Consider the following 25,901-nt stretch of genomic DNA (forward strand, 5'->3'; position numbering starts at 1 on the left):
GTGATGACTTGGAAACATCTGTCAGAAAGTGTGGCACTGACAAGGTTGTTGATATCTTTGCAGCAGAATGCATTCACTAATTTTAATATCATGACTTGTCTCCAAAGTGTGTCATATGCTGCTTTAAGGCTGATAAACATGGGTGAGGGTTTCAATTGTTTCTAGTAGCCTGTTTGTATCACATCATTAATGAGAGAATGTGATCTGAGCAGCTTCAGTGAGGGCAAAATTCAGTTGTTCAGTTGGGATATGTTTAAGTATCTCAAGACTGATCCTGTGGTAGAGTAATCTTTCAAAAAGTTTGTCAATCATGCTAAGTGGTGCAAATGGTCAACAGCTTTAGGATGAATCATTCATTTTTCCTCATTTTAAGACGTCTATGATCTTAGCTCTCTTGAGTTGATGGCGAACATTATCTGTTAGCATGAGATCGGTGGAAAATATGGGAAGCCATTTTCTTGTATATGAGGAAGTCAGTATGGATGCCACTGAAAACCAACAGATTACTCTTTTGCAGCAGGAATTATATAGTATTATAAATATGACTTTGTAGGATTTCACCAATCAAAATATTACACTGTAATAACAAATCTATTGCTCTTTTGCAACAGGAATTATATTGTGTCACAAGTATGACGGTCTTGGGAGAGCCAGTCCTGACAAAACTGTACCATCTGGTGAGCAAGATGTATGAAACAGGCATAATACCCTCAGACTTCAAGAAGAATATAATAATTCCAATCCCAAAGAAAGCAGGTGTTGACAGATGTGAAAATTACCGAACTATCAGTTTAATAAGTCACAGCTGCAAAATACTAACACGAATTCTTTACAGATGAATGAAAAAACTAGTAGAAGCCGACCTTGGGGAAGATCAGATTGGATTCCATAGAAACACTGGAACACGTGAGGCGATACTCACCTTACAACTAATCGTATTGTATTGTATTGTATTGTATTTATTGGTCCAGTAAATCTTATATGTACAGTACAGCACATCAGATATTGGACAGGTCAAAGTATATCTTACAATTAAAACACTTTAGAAACTAGAAAATTATGTTCACAAAATTTTACAGCACTTCATATACTGGGCAAGTCAATGTGTAAGTTATAATTAAACCACATTAGAAACTTGAAGTTTACAACTGAATACATGTATAAGCCAATATTAACGATTAAAGTATTTGCATGATCCTCTCTTAAGCTCTAAGGATTTTTGAGGAACTCTTCCACACTATGAACTGAAATGTACACTAGAGAATTACATTCACAGAATTTTACTTCATATACTGGGCAAGTCGCTATACAACTTATACTTGAACCCCAATATAAACTTGAGAATTACATCTGAATGTATTTATAGGCCAATATTAATGGTTACAGTATTTGCATAATCATCACTTAGACTCTCGAGGATTTTGGAGGAACTCTTCCACACTATAAAAGCAATGTGTCAACAGATATTCTTTTAATGCTGCTTTAAAATTTTTTACATCTGTCATTACTTTAATTTCTCTTGGCAATTTATTGTAGATAATTTTTCCATGGTGTAATGTTCCTTTTTGGCACAAACTGGTTTTTGTATGGAGTACATGAAAGTCAGCTTTCTGTCTTGTATTATGATGATGAACATTTTCATTTTTGGGGAGGATACTAGGATTTGTTATTGTATATTTCTTTATAAACATTGCACTTTCAAATAGGAAAATACATGGAAGTGGAAGAATCCCCATCCTTTTAAATAATGGCCTACATGGTTTGTTCCTTTTTATTCCAGCCATGATTCTCACTATTCTTTTTTGCATCCTGAATAGTTTTAGGCAGGATGGCGAGTTACCCCAAAAAGTGATCCCATATTTTAGGACAGAATGTATATTAGAATAGTAAACTGTCATTAGACAGTCCTTATGACAGCAGTTTTCTAGCACTCTCATTAAATAACACATGTTACTTTGCTTCTTTAATATGTTGTCAATGTGAGTTTCCCATCTAAGATTATCCTGTAGCCAGATCCCCAGAAATTTTGTATTAGGCACACTTGCAATATCCGTGTCTGACATCTGAATTCTTATATCCTCTTCAATGTTTCTCTTGATATTATGAAAATTTAATGCTACTGTTTTGCTTTTATTTATTATTAGTTTGTTTTGGTTGAACCAGTTTACAACATTTGTTAATGCCCCAGATAGTCTTGTCTGTAGTATCTCTGCAGTCTTCCCGCTGACTAATATGCTTGTGTCATCTGCAAACTGGATAGTGCTATGGTACTGGTTGGCTGATGTTAGGTCATTTATATATATCAAAAATAGGATGGGGCCAAGTACCGAGCCCTGCGGTACTCCATATTTTACTGCTTTATAATCAGAATAATGTCTTGTTGATTTATTTTCTTTGTGAAAATGTATTTCTACCACTTGCTTGCGGTCAGTAAGATATGATCTAAGCCAGCTGTTAGGCATACCTCTGATACCAATTCTTTCAAGCTTCTGCAGCAATAGAGTGTGGTCTATGACGTCAAAAGCCTTAGACAGATCAAGGCATATGCCAGTTACTTTTTGTCCACTATCAATTTTTTCAAGTACTTCACCCAGAAATTCATATATTGCTGTTTCTGTTGATCGGCCTTTCCGGAAGCCATGTTGAGTTGTGGATAATATTTTGCACTTTTCTAGAAAATCTAGCAACCTCTTATGAAAAATTTTTTCTAGTATTTTAGAAAATGTAGATAGCAAGGCAATAGGTCTATAATTGGCTATGTCTTCTTTCTTACCCTTTTTGAACAGTGGTTTTAGTTTCACTGTCTTTAAGCAGGAAGGAAAGACTCCATTTGTTAATGAACTGTTGAAAATGTGGGCTAATGGTATTGCAATGAGGTCCCCCACATTTTTAATGACATAATCTGGAATCTCATCCACACCTGTTGAAAATTTTGTTTTTAACTCTCTTATTGATAGTATAATTTCCTTAGGGTTGGTTGGAGTAAGAAATAGGGAGTTGCAGTTTCTATTTTGATTGGATGGTGTTGTAGCAGGATTTTTATTTGAAGATTTTATGTCAGATAGTAATTTTTCACTAATATTTGCAAAGTATGTATTAAAAGCATTGGCTACTTCTTCCGGATTTGTAATTTTTTTGCCATCTTGGATTACCTGGAGATTTACATTTTGGGAGGTCTCATTTCCTACTTGTTCTCTGACTATCTTCCACATGGCTTTCATTTTGTTCCTGGCCATTTTTATATGGTGATCATTTGTTGTTTTTTTAGATTCTTTTATGAGTTTGTGAAGCACTCTCTTATAATTCTTGAAATGCACCAGAAATTCTTCTGTAACATTTTGTGTTTTTGAGATTTCATAAAGTCTCCTCTTTTCAGCACATGATATTTTAATGCCTTTCGTCAGCCATGTAACATTTCTTTTTTTAGTTTTTAATGTTTGGTTTTTAACTGGAAAAGAAATATTGAAATAATGGGAGAATATTTCCATGAACATGTCAAACTTTTTAGATGTGTCCTCATAGTTGTCTATATCATTCCATGTTTCTTTTTTCAGTAAGTGCCTGAAGTGTTCTAGGTTGTGCTTGCTAAAATTTCTACCTTTTCTTGTCATTTGTTGTTCAGTATTTCCTGCAGTGTCTACTGGGAATTCAATAAACTGTGCATAATGATCACTGAAACCTGTATTCATATTTCCAGATTTGTATAAATATTTATCTGTATTTATTAGTATCTGATCTATAGCACTGCTAGACGATTTGGTGACTCTGGTGGGGGATTTGATAGTTGTATGTATGTTGTAGGTTTTTAATAAGGCCTCAAGGTTTAATCTGTCTTTTGAGTTCTTGTTGAAATCTATATTAAAATCACCACATATGATGGTTGTTTTACTAACTATTTTTATACTGTTAAGTGCCTTCTCAAGATTTTCAACGAAAGTAGTTACGTTTCCACCTGGGCTTCTATATATGCAAATAACAATTATATTTAAATTTGTCAGTTCTGTAGCAGAAATTTCGAAGTTTTGCTCTTCCCCTAGCTGGTTAGTGAACTTTAAATTTTCGTGTTTGACGTCCTCTCTAACATATATGCATGTTCCTCCATGCATGGAGGTTTTCCTACAAAAAAAAGATGAAAGGGTAAAGCCCTCTATCCTTGTGTGATGTAACGTATTTTTGGATAACCAGTGCTCACTAACACATATAACAGACACTTCTTTTAGTTCATCTGATAACAATATTTCTATCTCACTAACTTTATTTGATAAGGATTGTACATTTTGGTGCAGGAGCATAAATTTCAACGATGACTTATTTACTAGGTTGTTTTGGCCTACCTTATGTTCGACAGCTGCACATGACATATCATTTTTAACACTTTTACAATTGAAGTTTTCTTTCCAGAGCGATGTTTTAGAAGATGAAATCAACATTTCTCTGGAATCACTTGCCATAAAAAACGTTGTGGTTCTTTCCTGTTTCGTGTTGGGCGAGTTGACTTGTGTGATGGTGTTTCTGCTGTAATTTTTGGAGATGTAATTTGAGGAACCGCAACCAGGCTAGATGGAGATCCTCTTCTTGCCGCTTCAACACTTCCTGAAGTCATTGGAGTAATATTCTCTTCATTTGAAATTGGTGATTCCGTTGCTGCTGCTGCTGCTGCAATTGGAGGCTGCACTAAGCCTGGCTGATTTCGGTTTAATTGTTCCATGATTGCATCGCACAGTGCTACTTTCCCTTTCTTGTTTCTGTGCAATCCATGGGTAGTGAAATTCTCTCATTTTTGACTGTCTGCATTAATATATGTCACATTGCTGAAGAGCTTACATATTTTCTCGAACTTTCGGTTAGTTGCTTCGATTTCTGCATTTACACACGATGTTTTGATGAGATCATGTCTCATAGGGATGCTTATTACGAAAACTTTCATGTCCATAACTTTTGCCAATGTTTCCCTTAAAGATCGCAAAGCGAATTTTGCCTCGTTCTTGTAGACATCGTTTGCGCCAGTTAAAATAATGCAAGAGTTACAACTTCCATGGTTACTGTGTGTGTCAATATGCTGAGTAACTTCTCGCAGTGGAGCACCTGGCTTCACAAATCCAATAACACTTTCATTTATTAGTTTTTCGTTCATGATCTTTGCCAGTCCTTTTCCATGACTATCAGAAAATAAATAAATAATGCCAGCATCTTGTTTTTTACGTTGACTGTTTTCGTTTGTTGTTTTCAGTTCCGAAACTTTCGTTTGTATATCTGCTTCACTTTGTCTGTTCGTTTTTTCTGATAGCACACTGAATCTGTTTTTGCACACGATATTAGAATCAGTCAATAACTTTCTTTGAGAAAATCTTAGAAGAAAGATTAAGGAAAGGCAAACCTACGTTTCTAGCATTTGTAGACTTAGAGAAAGCTTTTGACAATGTTGACTGGAATACTCTCTTTCAAATTCTAAAGGTGGCAGGGGTAAAATACAGGGAGCGAAAGGCTATTTACAATTTGTACAGAAACCAGATGGCAGTTATAAGAGTCGAGGAACATGAAAGGGAAGCAGTGGTTGGGAAGGGAGTGAGACAGGGTTGTAGCCTCTCCCCGATGTTGTTCAATCTGTATATTGAGCAAGCAGTAAAGGAAACAAAAGAAAAATTCGGAGTAGGTATTAAAATTCATGGAGAAGAAATAAAAACTTTGAGGTTCGCCGATGACATTGTAATTCTGTCAGAGACAGCAAAGGACTTGGAAGAGCAGTTGAATGGAATGGACAGTGTCTTGGAAGGAGGATATAAGATGAACATCAACAAAAGCAAAATGAGGATAATGGAATGTAATCTAATTAAGTCGGGTGATGCTGAGGGAATTAGATTAGGAAATGAGGCACTTAAAGTAGTAAAGGAGTTTTGCTATTTGGGGAGCAAAATAACTGATGATGGTCGAAGTAGAGAGGATATAAAATGTAGGCTGGCAATGGCAAGGAAAGCGTTTCTGAAGAAGAGAAATTTGTTAACATCAAGTATAGATTTAAGTGTCAGGAAGTCATTTCTGAAAGTATTTGTATGGAGTGTAGCCATGTATGGAAGTGAAACATGGACGATAAATAGTTTGGACAAGAAGAGAATGGATCTTTCGAAATGTGGTGCTACAGAAGAATGCTGAAGATTAGATGGGTAGATCACATAACTAATGAGGAAGTATTGAATAGGATTGGGGAGAAGAGAAGTTTGTGGCACAACTTGACCAGAAGAAGGGATCGGTTGGTAGGACATGTTCTGAGGCATCAAGGGATCACCAATTTAGTATTGGAGGGCAGCGTGGAGGGTAAAAATCGTAGAGGGAGACCAAGAGATGAATACACTAAGCAGATTCGGAAGGATGTAGGTTGCAGTAGGTACTGGGAGATGAAAAAGCTTGCACAGGATAGAGTAGCATGGAGAGCTGCATCAAACCAGTCTCAGGACTGAAGACCACAACAACAACAACAACAAGTATGACTTTGTAGGATTTCATCAATTGTAATATTTCACTGTAATAACAAACCTATTGTTCTATTGCAACATGAATTGTATTGTATTGTATGGATGACTTTGTCTATTGCTTTAATGGCCTACCGACAATAAAATTATTCTATTCTATTCTATTCTATTCTATTCTATTCTATTCCACCGGGCTTTCCTTAATTTCATTTTATGAAGAGCTAGTCTGATTTCTTCCATGATGAAGGAAGCCAGCCAAGTAGTTGGTACCTGTATTGCAGTTTGGATTAACAGTTTTGAACTTTTTTAAAATTAATTTAAGCCCCCAATCTCATGGAGATAGTGAAGTGGACACAAAATTATTAGCAACTTCATATGGTAATACAGAGTCACAGGAAACAAAAAAATATGAGAAATGATCATAATTTCATACCAGTCATAGTAATATGTTAGATCATGAGAACTGTTCACAATCCTAGCACACAAAAATGTATGAAAAGCCATATCGTTACAGTGACCACAAAAGATGCTTTTAAAATAAAGCCTGATTCAGCCTTTGCAGAACATTGCCTTAACAAAAACCACAGATAAAAATAGATGTAGAAGTCTCACACATAAAGGAAAAGGGGACAAAACACAGTCAGTAAGAAATTCGAAACCATATATGTATAGCCCACACCTACTATTAAACCAAGCAAACACAATTTCATTATTGACCTTTTTAAGACGAGATCACAATAGCCTTTCGCGGGCAAGTGCTCTACCATCTGAGCTACCGAAGCACGACTCACGCCCGGTCCTCACAGCTTTACTTCTGCCAGTATCTCCTATCCTACCTTCCAAACTTTACAGAAGCTCTCCTGCAAACCTTGCAGAACTAGCACTCCTGAAAGAAAGGATACTGTGGAGACATGGCTTAGCCACAGCCTGGGGGTGTTTCCACAATGAGATTTTCACTCTGCAGCGGAATGTGCGCTGATATGAAACTTCCTGGCAGATTAAAACTGTGTGCCCGACCGAGACTCGAACTCGGGACCTTTGCCTTTCGCGGGCAAGTGTTCTACCATCTGAGCTACCGAAGCATGACTCACGCCCAGTCTTCACAGCTTTACTTCTGCCAGTATCTCGCCTCCTACCTTCCAAACTTTACAGAAGCTCTCCTGCGAGGAGATGGCAGAGCACTTGCTCGCGAAAGGCAAAGGTCCCGAGTTCGAGTCTCGGTCAGGCACACAGTTTTAATCTGCCAGGAAGTTTCATATCAGTGCACACTTTGCTGCAGAGTGAAAATCTCATTCTGGAAACATCCCCCAGCCTGTGGCTAAGCCATGTCTCCACAGTATCCTTTCTTTCAGGATTGCTAGTTCTGCAAGGTTCGCAGGAGAGCTTCTGTAAACTTTGGAAGGTAGGAGACGAGATACTGGCAGAAGTAAAGCTGTGAGGACCGAGCGTGAGTCATGGTTCAGTAGCTCAGATGGTAGAGGACTTGCCCGCGAAAGGCAAAGGTCCTGAGTTCGAGTCTCGGTCGGGCACACAGTTTTAATCTGCCAGGAAGTTTCATATCAGCGCACACTTCGCTGCAGAGTGAAAATCTCATTCTGGAGATCACAATTCCTGGATAGAAGTAAAACTTCAAGTTCTAGGCTAATGCAAAATTCTATTCCTGGTTATTTTTGTCATGTTACTGTAACTGCAAAATTGTGTAATTCCATATGTAACTGGTCAAAAAAAATGGTCATTGAAGCAATTTTACATTGAGCCAAGGATCAATACATTAAGAAGTTGAGATGTTTACCTTTATCTTATCATCATGTTTATCTTTGCTTTATCATCTTTGAAGTCAATTATGTACCTGAAAATGGACTTGTAATCTGAAACCTAAGTTGTGCTGTAACCATAATAAAATTTGTTAAATAAGGCAAAAATAGTGTTTGTTTGATTAATATCATCATAATCATAGTTTGCATGACTTGATACACAGGAAGAGAATGTGAAAAATACAATCTGATTAGTCAGCTGAAAGAGTGCCTTTGATAATGCTAAATACATTTGTGAATGGAACATGTAGAGAAAGTTATAGAGTGGGCAGAATACTGACCTGCAAAAATACATTGTTTGATCTTCATTACTATGTTTATAAATTCCAAGTTTATAAATTCTCTCACATACATGTTTAGGCATTTTAGCTATCATGCTACACCATTGGATACTCAAGAGCAACAAAAAAAAATAAAAATTAAAAAAAAAATGAAGTCAATGGAAAATATTTTTTTCCATCTGCTGGCCATTACAACAGACAGCATCAAGAAATGTAAAAGAATATCAACCTATATAGATATCTTAATTTCTAATTTTCTTTATTAATTCTTTCCTACTGCTTCTTTCGGGTACAAACTTACCAAATTTTAATTTTTCACGGGGGAACTCCCAAATTTTATTGTATGGCAGTAACTCTGCCTGTTCATCCAGAGGAAGATTTGGATTCATACTTTCTGGTGCTCCTTCCACAAAATTTTCAAGGCCAATTTCACTTAATTTTTTTCGTAGTTTCTGAAACACAAATAAAGTTTCTGGTATGATCTTTGAGGTGCTATATGCCTGCTTAAAAATGAAGAAAAATAAAAAACGACAACCACTACTGCAGAAAACCCGTAAAAGTTATTCAGCTGAGGCAAGAAACTGTCTATAATATAATGTAACTTTTTAATAAATGGAAAACAAACAAGTAATACAATATTTGTAACAAATGAAACATGTCACTAAGCAGCTGTTAACATCAGAATCAACTGCACCATAAATGACAGACATGAATTAACAATATTATGAAAAGGAAAGTTGCTACTCACACATGACTGCAGTCTCTGGCACATGACTGCAGTCTCTGGCAGCTGAAGCCACAATGCGAGCAGCTGCAGCAGTGCAAGATGGGAGTGGCAACTGCATAAGGGTAAGGAGGAGACTGGGGTGGGGAGGAGGAGGGATAGTAGGGTAGGGGTGGGGGACAGTGAAGTGCTGCTGGGGAGTGTGCAGGGACAAGGTGGAGAGAGGGTGGGGCAGCTAGGAAAAGGAGAGAAGTAAAAGGACTGGGAGCAATTGTGGAATGGGGGCTGTGTAGTGCTGGAATGGGAACATGGAAGGGGCTGGATGGGTGAGGACAATGACTAATGAAGGTCGAGGCCAGGAGGGTTATGGGAATGTAGGATACACTGCAGGGAGAGTTCTCACCTGTGAAATTCAGAAAAGCTGGTGTTGGTGGGAAGGATCTATATGGCACAGGCTATGAAGCAGCAAAGGGATGGGGACGGTAAGCTCCTTTTAGTGGCATGCAGGGACATGGTAAGACCTGGTTAGGGCAGCTAGCTGAAGTCAAGATGTCAAACAGGGGTATGGGGGGAGGGGCAGGTGGGGGCGGGGGGAAGTAAGGAGAGAAGTAAAGGAAGGGATAAGAGACTATGTTTGCATTAGTGGCACCTGAGTAGTGCTGGAGTGGGAGTAGGGTAAGGGCGGATGGGTAAAGGACAGGGACTAACAAAGGTCGAGTCCAGGATATACTGCAGAGAGAGATCCCACCAGCACAATTCATAAAAGCTTGTGTTGTTAAGAAGGACCCAGATGGCACAGGCTGTGAAGCAATCCTTGAAATGGAGAACATTGTGTAGGGCGGGTGCTCACCAACTGGGTGGTCCAGTTGTTTCTTGGCCACAATCTGCCAGTGGCCATACTCATGCAGACAGGCAGTTTGTTGGTCATCATGTCCACATAAAACAGATCACAGTGGTTGCAGATTAGTTTGTGGGTCATGTGACAGCTTTCACAGACAGCTCTGCTTTTGATGTGATAGGTGTTTCTTGTGACTGTATTGGAGTAGGAGGTGAAAGGAGGATGTATGGGACAAGTCTTCCATTTACGTCTGTTACAGTGATAACAGCAATGATGGAAGGTGTTGGGAGTAGTACTGAAGTACTGATGGACTAGGATATTATGTAGGTTCAGTAGGCAGCAGAATACTAATGTGGGAGGGGTAGGAAGGATTGTAGGTAGGATATTCCTCATTTCAAGGCATGACAAAAGATAGTCAAAACACCGGTGCAGAATGTGATTAATTTGCTCCAGTCCTGAGTGATACTGAGTCATGAGGGTAATGCTCCTTTGTGGCCAGACCATGGGATCTGGGAGTTGGTTGGGTCAATGGAGAGATAAAGTGCAGGCGATTTTTGTGCACCTTATAATCCAGCTTACCAACAAAGGCTCCACCACTGTGGTTTCAAACTACAGGGATAACTAGCAGAAGGATTCTGCCAAATTTATCCACCTACAAACCCTGCCACAGTGACCCCATTCCAGAAATCTAACAGAATTTCCAGTCTCTCCTCAACTCCTTAGGCCCATCCCAGAACCTCTCCTCCAAGTCTATCTCTCTCCCCACCCCTACCACACTCCACATACCTACCTCCTGCATGCCTCCTCATGTCCACAACACCAACCACTCAGGATGACCCATTGCGGATAATTACTGTGCTCCCAGTGAGAGAATCTCTGTTCTCATAGACCAATTTCCTGTAACCTACCCTCTTATATAATAGACACCAACCATTTCCTCCACTGACTCTCCATAGTTCTTGATCCCTTGCCACAACACCCTGCTTGTCACTGATGATGCCACCTCCTTTTATGCTAACATCCCTAATGCCCAAGGCCTTGCCACTATTTAACACTAATTTGCCCATTGCCCTATGATCCCAAATCTACAACCTCCTTCAACGTCACCACAACCAACTATATCCTCACTCAAAATTACATTACCTTTGAAGGCATCATCTACAAACAAATCTGTGGTTCAGCAATGGGCACCAGCATGGGTCCATACTATTCCCACTTATTCATGGGCCATTTAGAGGAATTCTTTCTAACCACCCAGGATCCCAAGTCTCTTGCCTAGTTCAGATTCATTGCTGAACTGAGGGTGAAGCCACCCTGTCCACATTCCTCCAGAACTGAACACCTTCTCCTCTATCACTTCACTTGGTCCTCGTCTCATAGATGGCTACGCCTGTACCTCTGTCCATATCAAACCCACGAACCACCAGTCTCTCCTCAACTCCTTAGGCCCATCCCAGAACCCCTCCTCCAAGTCTATCTTTCCCCCCCCCCCCCCCCCCTCCCACTCCATCTGTCCCAACTGCACCACCCATTTTGTACCAAGAAGTCCCTTCCATACAGTCTAGACACATGTGGCCATTGCATCTGTAGTGATAAGCAGTCCCTCTCAAAATATACCAAGGGTCTCATGGAGACCTTCATAGATTGAAATTACCTTCCGAACTTTGTACAGAAATAGATCTTCCTTGCCCTGTCTCTCCACTCGTGTACCACCTTCACCGAGTCCCACCAACAGCCACAAAGAACTATGCCCATCATGACCCAGTAGCAGCCAGGACTGGAGCAGCTGAATCACATTCTCCACCAGAGTTTCAACAACCTCTCGTTGTGCCCTGAAATGAAGAATCTCCTACCCACTATACCTCCCATCCCAGCCACTGTGGTATCCACTGCCCAAAGAACTTACAGAATATCCTCATCCATCCCTTCCCCACTCTGCTCCCAACCTCTTGCCTTATGGCTCATATCCCTTTAACAAATCTAAATGGAACACCTGTTCCATACATCCTCCCACCAACCTATTCCAGTCCCATCACAAGCATCACATGTCCTATCAAAGGTAGTGCTATCTTTGAATGCTGATCTACATGCTGAGCTCTAATTACTATGCATCATTCTACATGGGCAGGACAACCAACATGGTGTTTGTCTGCATGAATGGCCATTGACAAGCTATGGTCAAGAGACAGCTGGACCACCCAGTTGCTGAGTATGTTGCTCTACACAATATTCTTCACTTCAATGACTGCTCACAGCTTGTGCCATCTGGATCTTTCCTACATCACCACCTTTTTCGAAATGCACAATGGGGAACTCTCCCTGCAACTTACCCAGCAATGAAAAATGCTTAGTAATGGCAATATTATGAAAAGGATAGATTGTTGCCCACTGTATAACAGAGGTGTTGAGTTGCAGACACACAACAAAAAGACTGCTAAACAAGTAAGCTTTTGCCAAAAGGCCTTCTTCTGAATTAGACAACATACACACACATGTATGTATGTTTCTAATTCGGCTTTTGGGCCAGAAGGTTACTTGTTTACTTTCAACGTATCCTACATTCACATAACTCCCCTGGCCTAAACCTCTGTTAGTCCCTTTCCACCACCCACCTATCACCTTACCTGCTCCCACTCCAGACTACACAGCTGCCACTAATGCAACTGCATTCACTTTTTCCCTCCTCTACTTCTATCCTTCCACCCCCCCCCCCTCCCCCACCCTCTGTCCCAACTGCACCTAGCTGCCCTACCCTGTCCTCCACACCAGGTCCCTGCATGCCCTTACAAGCAACAATTTACAATCCTTGCCTCTACACTGCTATCCCTCCCCCTGCCTGCCCCAGCCTCCTCCTTACCCCTCAACATCCAGACTGCTTCTTTCATTACGCGCAGTTGCTCGCAGTCCAGTCCCAGGGGTTAGAGGCTGTGGTCATGTGTGTGTGGGTTGTGCTTGCATGAATGTGTGTTAGTAGTCTACTTTAGAAGGAGGTCTTTTGGCCAAAAGCTCACATCTTTAGCACTCATTTGTTGTGCCTTTCTGCAACTCAACATCTCCTCTATATGTTGAGTAGCATTTTGTCCTCTAATAAAAATTTTATTTTTCTTGTCCCACTGTCTACCTTGTATCAGACACTACCTGCCAATTTCTTGCATTTGCTCTCTATAGCTGTCCCATAATTTAAGACTACACTATCAATAACTTATTTATATTGTTCCAGTCAGGGTGCGATTTGTGCTTTTACCAGTGGGGGGGGGGGGGGGGGATGTCTTGGGGGGTTAGTAGAATTATATATGTTACTAGCTTGGACCGTGGTGTTACGCATGGTTAAACAGCTATTTATAAATAGATGTTAATGCCAAAACTCAGTATTGACACGTATGCACTATCAGAAAAGCCATCCCTTGTTATATCTTTAAAAGTACATTATAGGTAAAGCTTATTTACAAAATCATCTACATACGGGTACAGATATACGAGGAGAATTCAAAAAGTAGAGGCACATTTGCGAAAAGTTGTACTTATTCCGATGATAGAAAACTGAAACATATTAATAGTATTAATAGTAAGACTTAATAAAAACTTTCAGTGTTTGGTTCCACAAATTTAAATTATATGTAAAGTTTTACTCCAGTGCGTGGGAAATAAACATCCCAAGTTGGGATGCATAAACTAAAACCAGAGGAGGGGATGGTCTTATGCAGAGGGGGGGAAATCCCCCCCATCCCCCCCTGCAAATCGCACACTGGTTCCAGTGCAGTTACAAAATTTTGACATTCAAATTCTTTAATTCTATAGTGGTGATTATTACATGACTACTATTTTTGTTTTGATGTACGAACTCAGCTCCAATTGATAAATTTGTTCTGACTTCCTGTTTGATATATAACCCTCTACACCCCCCCCCCCCACCCCCACCCCCACCCCAAAAAAAAAAGAGGTCACATTGAATTTCACAATATAGTCATCTAAAAGATGAACTGCTTTGTATCAAAAAAGATTTTGGTTCAGTACATTTTCTATAAACATGCATTTCAGAGTACTCTGTGTTTTACCATATCCTAAGGACTATAAGATGCTATGGGATATAATATGCACCTTAATTTTCAAGCAATTTTTAAAAAAATAATATTTTTTATAATTTTTATTATTAGAGTACAAAGCAAGACTAAAAAGAAATCTTAGTTTATAAAGCCAAACTGACCTTTACAATCCCTGAAAATTGTTATTTGAACTTTCTTCTTCTTCTTCTTCCTCTTCTTCTTCTTCCTCTTCATAGTCAGCATTGTCCTCTTCATATATAAGGTGGTCTTCACTGCCATCATGAGTGTTATATGTGCGCACTTCTTGAATGAGTCAACAGTAATGCTTTCTCTCTCTCTAGAGCATGACTGTTTTTATCCACTGCCACACTTATATGATTCTAGCTCATTTTAAAGCTCCCTTCAGCGTGATTTCATGTTGGGTTCCATCCATCATCCATTTGTTCCATTCCTCTCTCTCATACACACTTTAAATGGCTTATTTAATGAGACATCAAGTGGTTGCAGTTGTGAAGCAAATCCTCCCAGAATAACAGCAAGCTCTGTATTTCCCTGTCTCAAATTCTCATTCACAGAATTTTTCAAATTACTACTAAACTGACCTAGCACAAGAAAAGAACTCTTCTTCAATAAAGCACCTTTCCATCTCTTCCACACTCTGTTAATCCATAATTTCCTACCAGCCTCATCCATCTCATCCTTGTTTATATGTGAACCGCAACACTTGGTGGTTTCAAAAGGTTTTGGAATTGTTTTATGCTTGAAAATCATCACTGGATTAAGTTTAGTACAGTAAGCACAACATGAAAGGCCTACAGTGTAGTGCATTTCCTCATGTCCACTTATTTTTGTAGTTACACTTTTAGCACTTATCATGGCAATAGTTCGGCTACTCAGCACATCAAATGCCAGAGGAATGTCATCTATATTCGCTATTTGGCTTGTTTGTGCACTGGTTTTCTTTTGATGTTGAATAATAAATAATTGAAAGATAATATTTTCTCTTCATATTTTTGTCACATTTTCTGAGATACTTTGGATTTGGTTCAAATGCTAAGCCCACAATGCTTCATAAAACTGTAGCATCAATCATCTACACCTTATAAGCCTGTTAAGCTACACTGCAGTGCTAACTTACGAGTGTGTATTTGAATCATTTTTGTATTAATTCCAATGACATTCTGATGGTTTCCTTGAATTCATTTCAATACATTGTCTTCTAATTTTGACCATTTTGCATTCAGTACTCAGTTTGCACATTCAGTCTTCCTAATTTTTTTCAGTTCTTCTTTACTAGCCCATCAATCATGATTGGTATTTTCTGTTGGTTGAGGACCGAAATGCCACTCAGCTGCTCTGTTTCCAAGTTCTTCTGCATATGCTATTACTTTCAAATGTATAGACCACATCACGTGAATACCTTTTATTTATTTATTTATTTTCCTCTGTGAAACTAGCTACTAACAAAAATACCGTACTGTTACCAAAAGCACAAATCAGTTTCCATTCTAGTTGACTGGCACTGTAGACTGCAGTGATGCATCATAGGCCAGACAGTGTTCTGGGTGATGGTGGAGTGGGAGGGAGACTGTGTTAGCAAGCTTGTGAATCCCTGCCCTGCAACTATGTTAGTTGCATTGGAACACTGCTGCTGCCAGTTGAATCTGATGTTGTCAGGAAGGGATACATTTCCTGCGGCATTGAATATATGGCCATTTTTAAGACTTGCAGGAATTTTAAATCAAATACTGGACATTTTTAAATTAATTCTGAGTATAAGATGCACCTGAATTCTGGAAGCAATTTTTCAAAGAAAAAAGTGCATCCTACAGTCTGTAAAATACAGTATATAGCCCTTTATATTCATATTCAATATCACAACTTCATAGTGGAAACCACATACCTTCTTTTTGGGATAAACAAAACAGGCAGCTTTGTTTGTGTATCTAACCCAAACTCACATCTGAAAACAATGGCTGTTTGGCACAGACTGAAGCACTAGACCACAGATGTGGCCTATCTATCTTAACGACAATTATCTACTTCACAATCACCTCCACATGCCCAACTTAATTCTACCAGCTACCAGCAGAATCTTTGTTTTGATTACTACCACACACCTCCACATTATTTGTTACCTTCTTATCTGTTGCAGATCTCATGGGGGGACTGGTATGCTTGAATGAAGTCTCTTTCACTAAACTTATGAGTAGTATGGGGAGTACTGTTGCCTCATGTAACTATCCTGAGAAGCAATGTGTAAGCAAATCTCTTTGTCCATTATAGATAAGCTAAAACCAAATCACACCAATCAAAATAAGGTTAAAGTATTCCCTTAATTATATAAGTCCATAATGCACTAGCATTTACAAACCAGCCATAAAATTCAATGTGTGACTTCCTTAAGTCAATTATAAGTAGTTATTGACACTGATAGAATTTCTTCCAAGACTCTCAGAATAACCTTCTGTCTTTAATTCATTCTTCATATTACACATGTTAGGTTTGCTGGTGTGGGCAATCTTAACTGTTTACCACAAGGCTTTTATCCAGGAGATCAGGTCACTTATAAACCTTCTTTATACAGAATGTTGACGCCCCCTGAACCATGGATCCTTGAACCAAGGATCTTGGAGAGATGGGGTTGCTTGTGTGCCTCTGTGATACTGATAGCCATACTGAACATACAACCACAACGTAGGGGTATAGTGCAGATGCCAGACCAATCTATGGTTCCTGTAGAGGAGCAGCAGCATTTTTCATAGCTTCAGGGCAACCATCTGGATTACTGACTGACATGGCCTTGTAACATTAGCCAACATGGCCTCACTATGCTGGTACTGAGAACAACTGAAAGAAACGGGAAACTACAGCTGTTATATTTTTTGCCCTCGAGAGCATGTAGCTCTACTGTATGGCTTTACCCTAGCAATACCACTACATTTTCCACGACGTGCATTAATGGGTATGGGGCGTACTGATTTGTGAGTAGGGTCCAGAATCTGAAAATATCTTTTAGCACACTCTTAGCAATATCAATGCATTTTTAAGCAATGTCAAAGCATTTTCAATAGCATGTACTACTAAGCTGGGGGTTACTTTATGAGCACCACAAAATATTTAAAAAATGCAAGTTTCAGTAATTATTGTTGACTTTTAATCACAACATACTTTTTAAAGAGATACTGATGTGCAAGTAAGGTCCTGAACATGATATGACATTCACTGTGAAAAGTGACATCTACTACTATGACAAACTGTTTGGTTAAGTTCAATTAAAAAATTTAAAACATTTATGGAATGTGGTAGAAACATTAAATAAAAACAATAAATATTTTTTCAAAATTTTAAAATATATAGTGGCTGACTAGATTGTAATATTTTCAAAAGATAGGTATAACATAGAGATATAACATGGGAGATACTGAATTCAACTGACAAAATGAGAAAATATAGAAATGCAACAAATAAACAGGCACAAGAGAATACAGATGTAGACATTATGAGATTGACAGAAAATATAAAATGGCTAAGTAGGAATGGGTAGAGCGAAACTGGAAGGCTTTAAAAGCACGCAAAAATGGGAGAGAGATAAATGTTATCCACAGGAAAATTAATTAGACCTTTGAAGGAAAGAGAAGCAGCTGTATGGATATCAAGAACTCAGATGGCAAGCCAGTACTAAGCAAAGAAGGGAAAGCTGAAAGGTGAAAATAATACATGGAGCATTTATATAAGGGAACAGGCTTGAGGACAATATTATAGCAAGAGAAGAAGAAGTAGATGAAGATCCGATGGGAGACATGATACTGCGAGAAGAATCTGACAACACACTGAAAGACCTAAGAGGAAACAAGGATACTGGAATAGATAACATTCCCTCAGAATTATTGAGTTCTGTGGGAAAGCCACCCATGGGAAAGCCACCCATGGCAAAACTACTCCACCTGGTGTGCAAGACATATGAAACAGATGAAATACCCTCAGTCTTCAAAAAGAAAGTTTAAATCCAATAGCAGGTCCCGACAAGTGTGGATGCTACTGAACCATCTGTTTAATAAGTCATTGTTGCAAAATATTTGTAGAAGAATGGAAAAAACTGGTAGAAGCTGACCTCAGGAAAGATCAGTTTCAGTTCTGGAGAAATGTAGGGTTGTATGAGGCAATACTGCCCTTAACAGTTATCCCAGAAGATAGGCTGAAGAAAAGCAAACCTACAATTACAGGATTTGTAGGTATAGAGAAAACTTTAGACAATGTAGACTGGACTACACTATATGAAATTCTGAAGGTAACAGGGATAAAATACAGGGCATAAAAGGTTATTTAAAACTTGTACAGAAACCAGACTGCAGTAGTATGAGTTGAAGGACATGAAAAGGAAGCTGTAGCTGAGACAAAAGTGCAACAAATTTGTAGCCTATCCCTAGCGTTACTTAATCTGTAAATAGAGCAAGCGATAAAGGAAACAAAGAGAGATTTGGAAAGGGGATTATATCTCATGGAGACAAAATAAAAATTTTAAAATTTGCCAATAACACTGTAATTTTGTCAGGGACAGCAAAGGATTTGGATGAACAGCTTAAAAGAATAGATCATGTGTTGAAAAGAGATTATCAGATGAAGACTAACAGAAGTAAAAAGGGGAAAATGCATGTAACTGAATTAAACTGTGTGATGGTGAGAGAATTGTGTGTTAGGAATCAAGAAACTAAAAGAAGTAGATGAGTTTTGCTATTTGAGCAGTAAATTACTGATGATAGCTAAGTAGTCAGGATATAAATGGCGGACTACCAATAGTAAGTAAAACATTTCTGAGAAAGAGGAATTTGTTAACATCTAATATCAGCTTAGGTGTTAAGAAGGGTTCTCTAGAAACATATCTGAAGTGCAGCCTTGTATGGAAGTAAAATGTGGACAATAAGCAGTTCAGAGAAGAAAAGAATAGAGGTTTTTGAAATGACATACTACATAATAATGCTAAAGATTAGATGGATAAGTACTGAACAAGACTGAGGAAAAAAGAAAATTATGGCACAGCTTGACTAAAAGAAGGTATCAGTTGATAGGACTCATCCAGAAGCATCAAGGAATTGTCAATGGATATTGTAGTGAAGTGGGGGGGGGGGGGGGGGGAGTTTGCAGAAGGAGATCAAAGCTGAAATATAATAAGAAGGTTCACATGGTTGTAGGTTGTAGTAATTATGTAGAGATGTAGAAGCGTGTAGAGGATATGAGTACACTAGCAGCGTGAGCTGCCTCAATCCAGTCTGCAGACTAAAAGCCATAATAATAACAACAACAATACAATCTGTTCAAGGCACATACATCCATCCCATCACAAACAGCACACAACATTGACTGGACATTAACTGTAGTAGCATACACATGAACCAACAACTACCCTACAAGTTCAGTCCAATATTTTGTATTCGTAAGATTATCACCGTGCACTTAATTAAAGTGAACGGTCACTTACAAATTGTCACTTCCAGCAAAACCCAAAACTGTGTTGTTAAACTAAAGAACATAACATATGGAATGTGGAAAATTGTTTCATGTTTGTTGTAATTGCATAACCTCTCCCAACTCCTTTGCTTAGAAATTTTTAATATCAACTTGGGATGTGTACTTACCTTCTCTTTTATCAGTTTAAATGCTAGGACAGCTACAATGCTAATAAGTACAAACGCAGCACACACCACACCAGCTGTAAGAGCTTCAGCATTTGTAACACCTGAAACAAACCAGCACAGATTTGTCAAATAAACAAGATAAGATGGCAGCAAAAATCAGTAAACTATACATATAATTATGAGCAACTCAGAACTATTCTTTCTGAAGAAGAATGTACAATCATCTTAAAAATACAGTACATTAGCTAGCAACACAACTGCACAAATCATTTACCATGCTGACAATATTTAATGACATGGGGCATCTGCTGATTGGTGTGAATTTTGCCACACTACCAGTTCAATAATTCATGAGTGCAAAGAGCTGACATGAATTATTTACAGAAGAATGGAAAAATAGATAGAGAAAAAACCTCAAGGACGGTCAGGTTGGGTCTAGAGATAGGTAAGAACACATGAGGTAATACTGACCCTATGACATACCTTATGAGTTTGCTTAATGGAGTGAGGCAGGTTCATAGCCTCCCCCAAAGTTTTTCAAACTATACATAGAGCTAGTTGTGATGGAAACCAAGGAGAAATGTGGAATGGGAATAAAAGTTCAAGGAGAAGAAACAAAAACTTTGAGATTTGGTGATGACTGTAATTGTATCAAAGACAGCAAAGGACTTGCAAGAGCAGCTGAACAGAAAGGATGGTGTCTTGAAAAGAGGTTGTACGATGAACAGCAACAAAAGTAAAATAAGAATATAATGGTAAGTAGCCCAGTTAAATAAGATAATGCTGAAGGGATTAGATTAGAAAATGAAACACTAAAGTGGTAGATGAGTTTTGCTATTCAAGCAGCAAAATAATTGATGATAGCTGAAGTAAAGGAAATATAACATGCAGATTCATGTAGCAAAATACCTGATGATGTCCCAAGTAAAGAGAATATAACACGCAGATTGGCAATAGCAAGAAAAGCATTCCTGAACAAGAGTGATTTACCAACATCAAATATAAGTGTAAATGTTAGGAAATTATTTCTAGAGGTTTTTGTCTGGAGTGCAGCTAAATATGTACGTGAAATGTCTACAATAAACAGTTCAGATAAGAAGAGAATAGAAGCTTTTCAAATGTTGTACTACAGAGTAATGCTGAAGATTAGTTGGGTGGACTGAATAACTTATGAGGAAGCACTGAATCAAACAGGGGAAAGTAGAAATGTATTGGAAAACATGACTACAAAAAGGAATTGGTTCATAGGACACATCTTGAGGCAACAAGAATTTTTTAAGGGAGATCATGGTTCAGATCTAGTACGCAGTTTTTAATGGATGTATGTTGCAATAGTTATGCAGAGATGAAGGAGCTTTCACAGAATACACTAGCTTGGGAGCTGCATGAATCCAGTCTTTGGACTTAAGACCACAACAACAACAACCTTATGATACATAAAATTCATTACACAGCAAAAGTGGAAGGTATTTTGTAAGAGTACACACATACAGTGCACAATCATGCACTGACACTAACATGCACACACATACATAGAGGGAACCATTCCACGTGGGAAAAATATATCTAAAAACAAAGATGATGAGACTTACCAAACAAAAGCACTGTCAGGTCGATAGATACACAAACAAACACAAACATACACACAAAATTCAAGCTTTCGCAACGAACGGTTGCTTCATCAGGAAAGAGGGAAGGAGAGGGAAAGACAAAAGGATGTGCGTTTTAAGGGAGAGGGTAAGGAGTCATTCCAATCCTGGGATTGATTTGTGTGTGTGTGCGAGTGTATACCTGTCCTTTTTTCCCCTTAAGGTAAGTCTTTCCGCTCCCGGGATTGGAATGACTCCTTACCCTCTCCCTTAAAACCCACTTCCTTTCGTCTTCCCCTCTCCTTCCCTCTTTCCTGATGAGGCAACAGTTTGTTGCGAAAGCTTGAATTTTGTGTGTATGTTTGTGTTTGTTTGTGTGTCTATCGACCTGCCAGCGCTTTCGTTCGGTAAGTCACCTCATCTTTGTTTTTTTTTTATATATATATATATATATATATATAAAAAGAAAGATGATGAAACTTACCAAACAAAAGCGCTGGCAGGTCGATAGACACACAAACAAACACAAACATACACACAAAATTCTAGCTTTCGCAACCAATGGTTGCCTCGTCAGGAAAGAGGGAAGGAGAAGGAAAGACAAAAGGATATGGGTTTTAAGGGAGAGGGTAAGGAGTCATTCCAATCCCGGGAGCGGAAAGACTTACCTTAGGGGGAAAAAAGGACAGGTATACACTCGCACACACACACATATCCATCCACACATGCACAGACACAAGCAGACATTTGTAAAGGCCATGTATATATATATATATATATATATATATATATATCAATATAATGGAAGGAAACATTCCACGTGGGAAAAATTATATATAAAAACAAAGATGAGGTGACTTACCGAACAAAAGCACTGGCAGGTCGATAGACACACAAACAAACACAAACATACACACAAAATTCAAGCTTTCGCAACAAACTGTTGCCTCATCAGGAAAGAGGGAAGGAGAGGGGAAGACGAAAGGAAGTGGGTTTTAAAGGAGAGGGTAAGGAGTCATTCCAATCCCGGGAGCGGAAAGACTTACCTTAGGGGGAAAATAGGACAGGTATACACTCGCACACACGCACATATCCATCCACACATACAGACACAAGCAGACATATTTAAAGTCTTTAAATATGTCTGCTTGTGTCTGTATGTGTGGATGGATATGTGCGTGTGTGCGAGTGTATACCTGTCCTATTTTCCCCCTAAGGTAAGTCTTTCCGCTCCCGGGATTGGAATGACTCCTTACCCTCTCCTTTAAAACCCACTTCCTTTCGTCTTCCCCTCTCCTTCCCTCTTTCCTGATGAGGCAACAGTTTGTTGCGAAAGCTTGAATTTTGTGTGTATGTTTGTGTTTGTTTGTGTGTCTATCGACCTGCCAGCGCATTTGTTCGGTAAGTCACCTCATCTTTGTTTTTTATATATATATATATATATATATATGAGCATTCAACTCATTAATAAGCACATACTATCAACCCACACACTGTGGACCTGTTTGGCAGAGTGGATTTCTGAGGTGGTATGTGGTGTGGTGAATTTAAAACAGTCCATTGTTGGGAAAGGTATGAGATAGAGGAAGAGAGTTCTACTAAACTACATATTATATAAACATGTAACTACAGAAACTATGTGCACTAAACATAATTTAACTTATTAAAAAATGTATTAAACAATGGAAAATCCAGGTTGGAATAAAGACCAATATTATGAAAAGGATAGTTGCTACTCACCATATAGTGGAGATTCTGACTTGCAGATAGGCACAACAAAAAGACTGTCAAACAAGTAAGCTTTAAGCCAAAAAAGCCTTCATCAGAATTAGACAACATACACACTCATGCAATCACAACTGAAACACACATGACCACAGTCTCTGGCTGCCGAGGCCACACTGCAAGCAGCAGCGCATGATCAGAGAAGCAATCTGGATGGTTGCAGTAAGGAGGAGGCTGGGATGGGAAGGGGGAGGTGGAGAACTAGCAGGGTAGGGGTGGGGAGTGGTAAAGTGCTGCTTGTGGGAGCATACAGGGATGAGAATGGAGAGAGGATAGGGCAGCTAGGTGCACTCAGGAAGTTAGACAGTGGGCAGGGGTGAGGGCAGAGTGAGTGGGGGTAGTGGACAAAGAGAGAAGTAAAATGAATGTGTGTGAATTGGTGGAATAGAGGCCTGTGTAGTGCTGGAAAGGGAACAGGGAAGGGGACAGATGGATAAAGGACAATGACTAGTGAAGGTTGATCCCAGCAGGGTCACAGGAATGTTAGATATATTGCAAGGAGAGCTCCAATATTCACAGTTCAGAAAAGCTGGTGTTGATGAGAAGGATCCAGATGGTACAGGCTGTGAAGCAGTCACAGAAATGAAGAATGTTGTGTGGGGCAGTGTTCTCAGCAACAGTGTAGTCACACGAGGTTGGATATACTGCAAGGAGAGTTCCCACTTGCACAATTCAGAAAAGCTGGTGTTGGCAGGAAAGATCCATATGGCACAGACTGTGAAACAAATCACCGAAATGAAGAATGTTGTTCAGGGCAACTTTCTCACCAACTGTGTGGTCCAGCCGTTTCTTGGCCATAGTTTGTCAGTGGCCATTCATGGAACCAGAGACAGCTTGTCGGCTGTCATGGTCACACAGAATGCAGCGCAGTGGTTGCAGCTTATCTTGTAGATCACGTAACTGGTTCCACAGGTAACCCTGCCTTTGATGGGGTAAGTGATGCTTGTGGCCATACTGGAACAGGTGGTGTTGGGAAGACATATGGGACAGGTCTTACATCTATTACAGGGATGTGAACCATGAGGCAAGGGACACGGAGCATGGTTGTGTAGGGTTTGACAAGGATATTGTGCATGTTCAATAGGCAGCGGAATAGCAATTTGAGAGGGGTGGAAAGGCTAGTGGGTAGGACATTCCTCATTTTGCTGCAAGCTGGGTGGTACTGAGTCACAAGCAGAATGCTCCTCTGTGGCAAGGCACTAGGACTTTGGCAGGTGGACGATGACTGGAAAGATAAGCCACAGGAGATCTGTTTTTATACAAGGTTGGGAGGGTAATTACAGTCTGTGAAGGCCCCAGTGAGTCCCTTAGTATATTTTGAGATGGACTGCTCATTGCAACAGATGCGACTGGTGGCTACGTTATGCTGTATGGGAGGGACTTCTTGGTAGGGAATGGGTGGTAGTTGTCGAAGTGGAGGTATTGCTATTGGTTGATAGACTTGATTTGGCTGGAGGTACTGCTGAAGCCATCTTAGATGTGGGTGTCAACATTGGAGAAGGTGGTTGGTGGGGTTTAGGAGGACCGTGTGAAGCAAATTGTGGAGAAGGTGCCGAGATTCTGGAGGAATGTGGATCGTGAGTCCCCACCCTCGTCCAAATCATTAAGATATAACGTATGAATCTGAACCACGTGAGAGGTGTGGGATTCTAGGAGGTTAAAAAGGAGGATTCCTCTAGGTGACCTATGAATAGGTTGGCATAGGATGGTGCCATATGGGTGTCTGTAGCCATACCGTGGATTTGTTTGAAGATGGTGTCTTCAAAGGATAAGTAATTGTGGGTGAGGATATAGTTGGTCATGGTGACTAGGAAGGAGGTCATAGGTTTGGTACCCACCAAGCAATGGGAACAGTAGTGCTCAATAGCAGTAAGACCATGGGCTTTAGGAATGTTAGTGTAAAGGTAGGTGGCATCAACAGTGAAGAGCAGGGTGCCATGTGGTAAAAGCACTGAAACTGAGGAGAGTCAGTGGAGGAAATGGTTGGTATCTTTTATACAGGGTGAGTCACTAACTATTGCCACCTAGAATAACTCCAAAAGTATGACAGCAGCTGAAAACTTTGTTGGACAAATGTTGCATGGGACAACGGGGGCCATAATATGATGTTGGTTTTTTGTTGCTAGGTGGGGTTCCATCAGAGATATAAAGATCAAGTTCGTTTTTTTAAATGGGATGCTATAGTTTGGTACTCATTTTCTGATAGCAGCTATCATGATGAATCCAATGATGTGTAACAGTAAAGTCTCTGAAGGTCAACAAAGGTCAAAAAGGTGGCATGAATGTCCATTTATAGAGGGTGTTCGAAGTGATGACCATTGGTATCAGTGCAGTGCTGCAATCTTCATATCATGGATTGAGAGGTATTCCTTATCACTTTGGCACTTATCAAAGCACATGCCCTGACAATTCTCTGTCGTATATTGTGAAATAGTAAATATTCACTGAATATAGCGTATCCATTTAACATGTCATTGACATGTAAACACCATTCAACAGTTTCACAAAACAACACTATTGGGAACATTAAGACTAGTATCATCGAATCAAGTGAATGTGAATGATGTACTCCATCAAACAACAAGTCTTTATGCTTCTCATTTACAGAGAATGTAAACGAAATTCAGTGAGAGCTAGAGACTTATATGCTGAAAGATATTCCCAACATACTCACCCTACATGTCATACATTTAAATATGTGTACGATAAACTGAGAACAACTGG

The 25,901-nt window shown here is 39.4% G+C and overlaps 1 protein-coding gene across 2 annotated transcripts in view; it reads right to left on the reverse strand.

Moving 5' to 3' along the window:
- Positions 1-25,901, reverse strand: part of LOC124804951 (mast/stem cell growth factor receptor kita-like) — a 315,287-nt gene that overhangs the window by 85,256 nt on the left and 204,130 nt on the right. For both annotated transcript variants that reach the window (XM_047265338.1, XM_047265337.1), the window contains exons 11-12: positions 19,804-19,904; positions 8,864-9,014 (exon numbers count right to left, since the gene is read on the reverse strand). In XM_047265338.1, the coding sequence (XP_047121294.1) occupies positions 8,864-9,014; positions 19,804-19,904 (252 nt within the window). The remainder of the gene's footprint in view (positions 1-8,863; positions 9,015-19,803; positions 19,905-25,901) is intronic.

Source organism: Schistocerca piceifrons, chromosome 7, assembly GCF_021461385.2.
Source record: "Schistocerca piceifrons isolate TAMUIC-IGC-003096 chromosome 7, iqSchPice1.1, whole genome shotgun sequence".
NCBI classification, from domain to species: Eukaryota; Metazoa; Arthropoda; class Insecta; order Orthoptera; family Acrididae; genus Schistocerca; species Schistocerca piceifrons.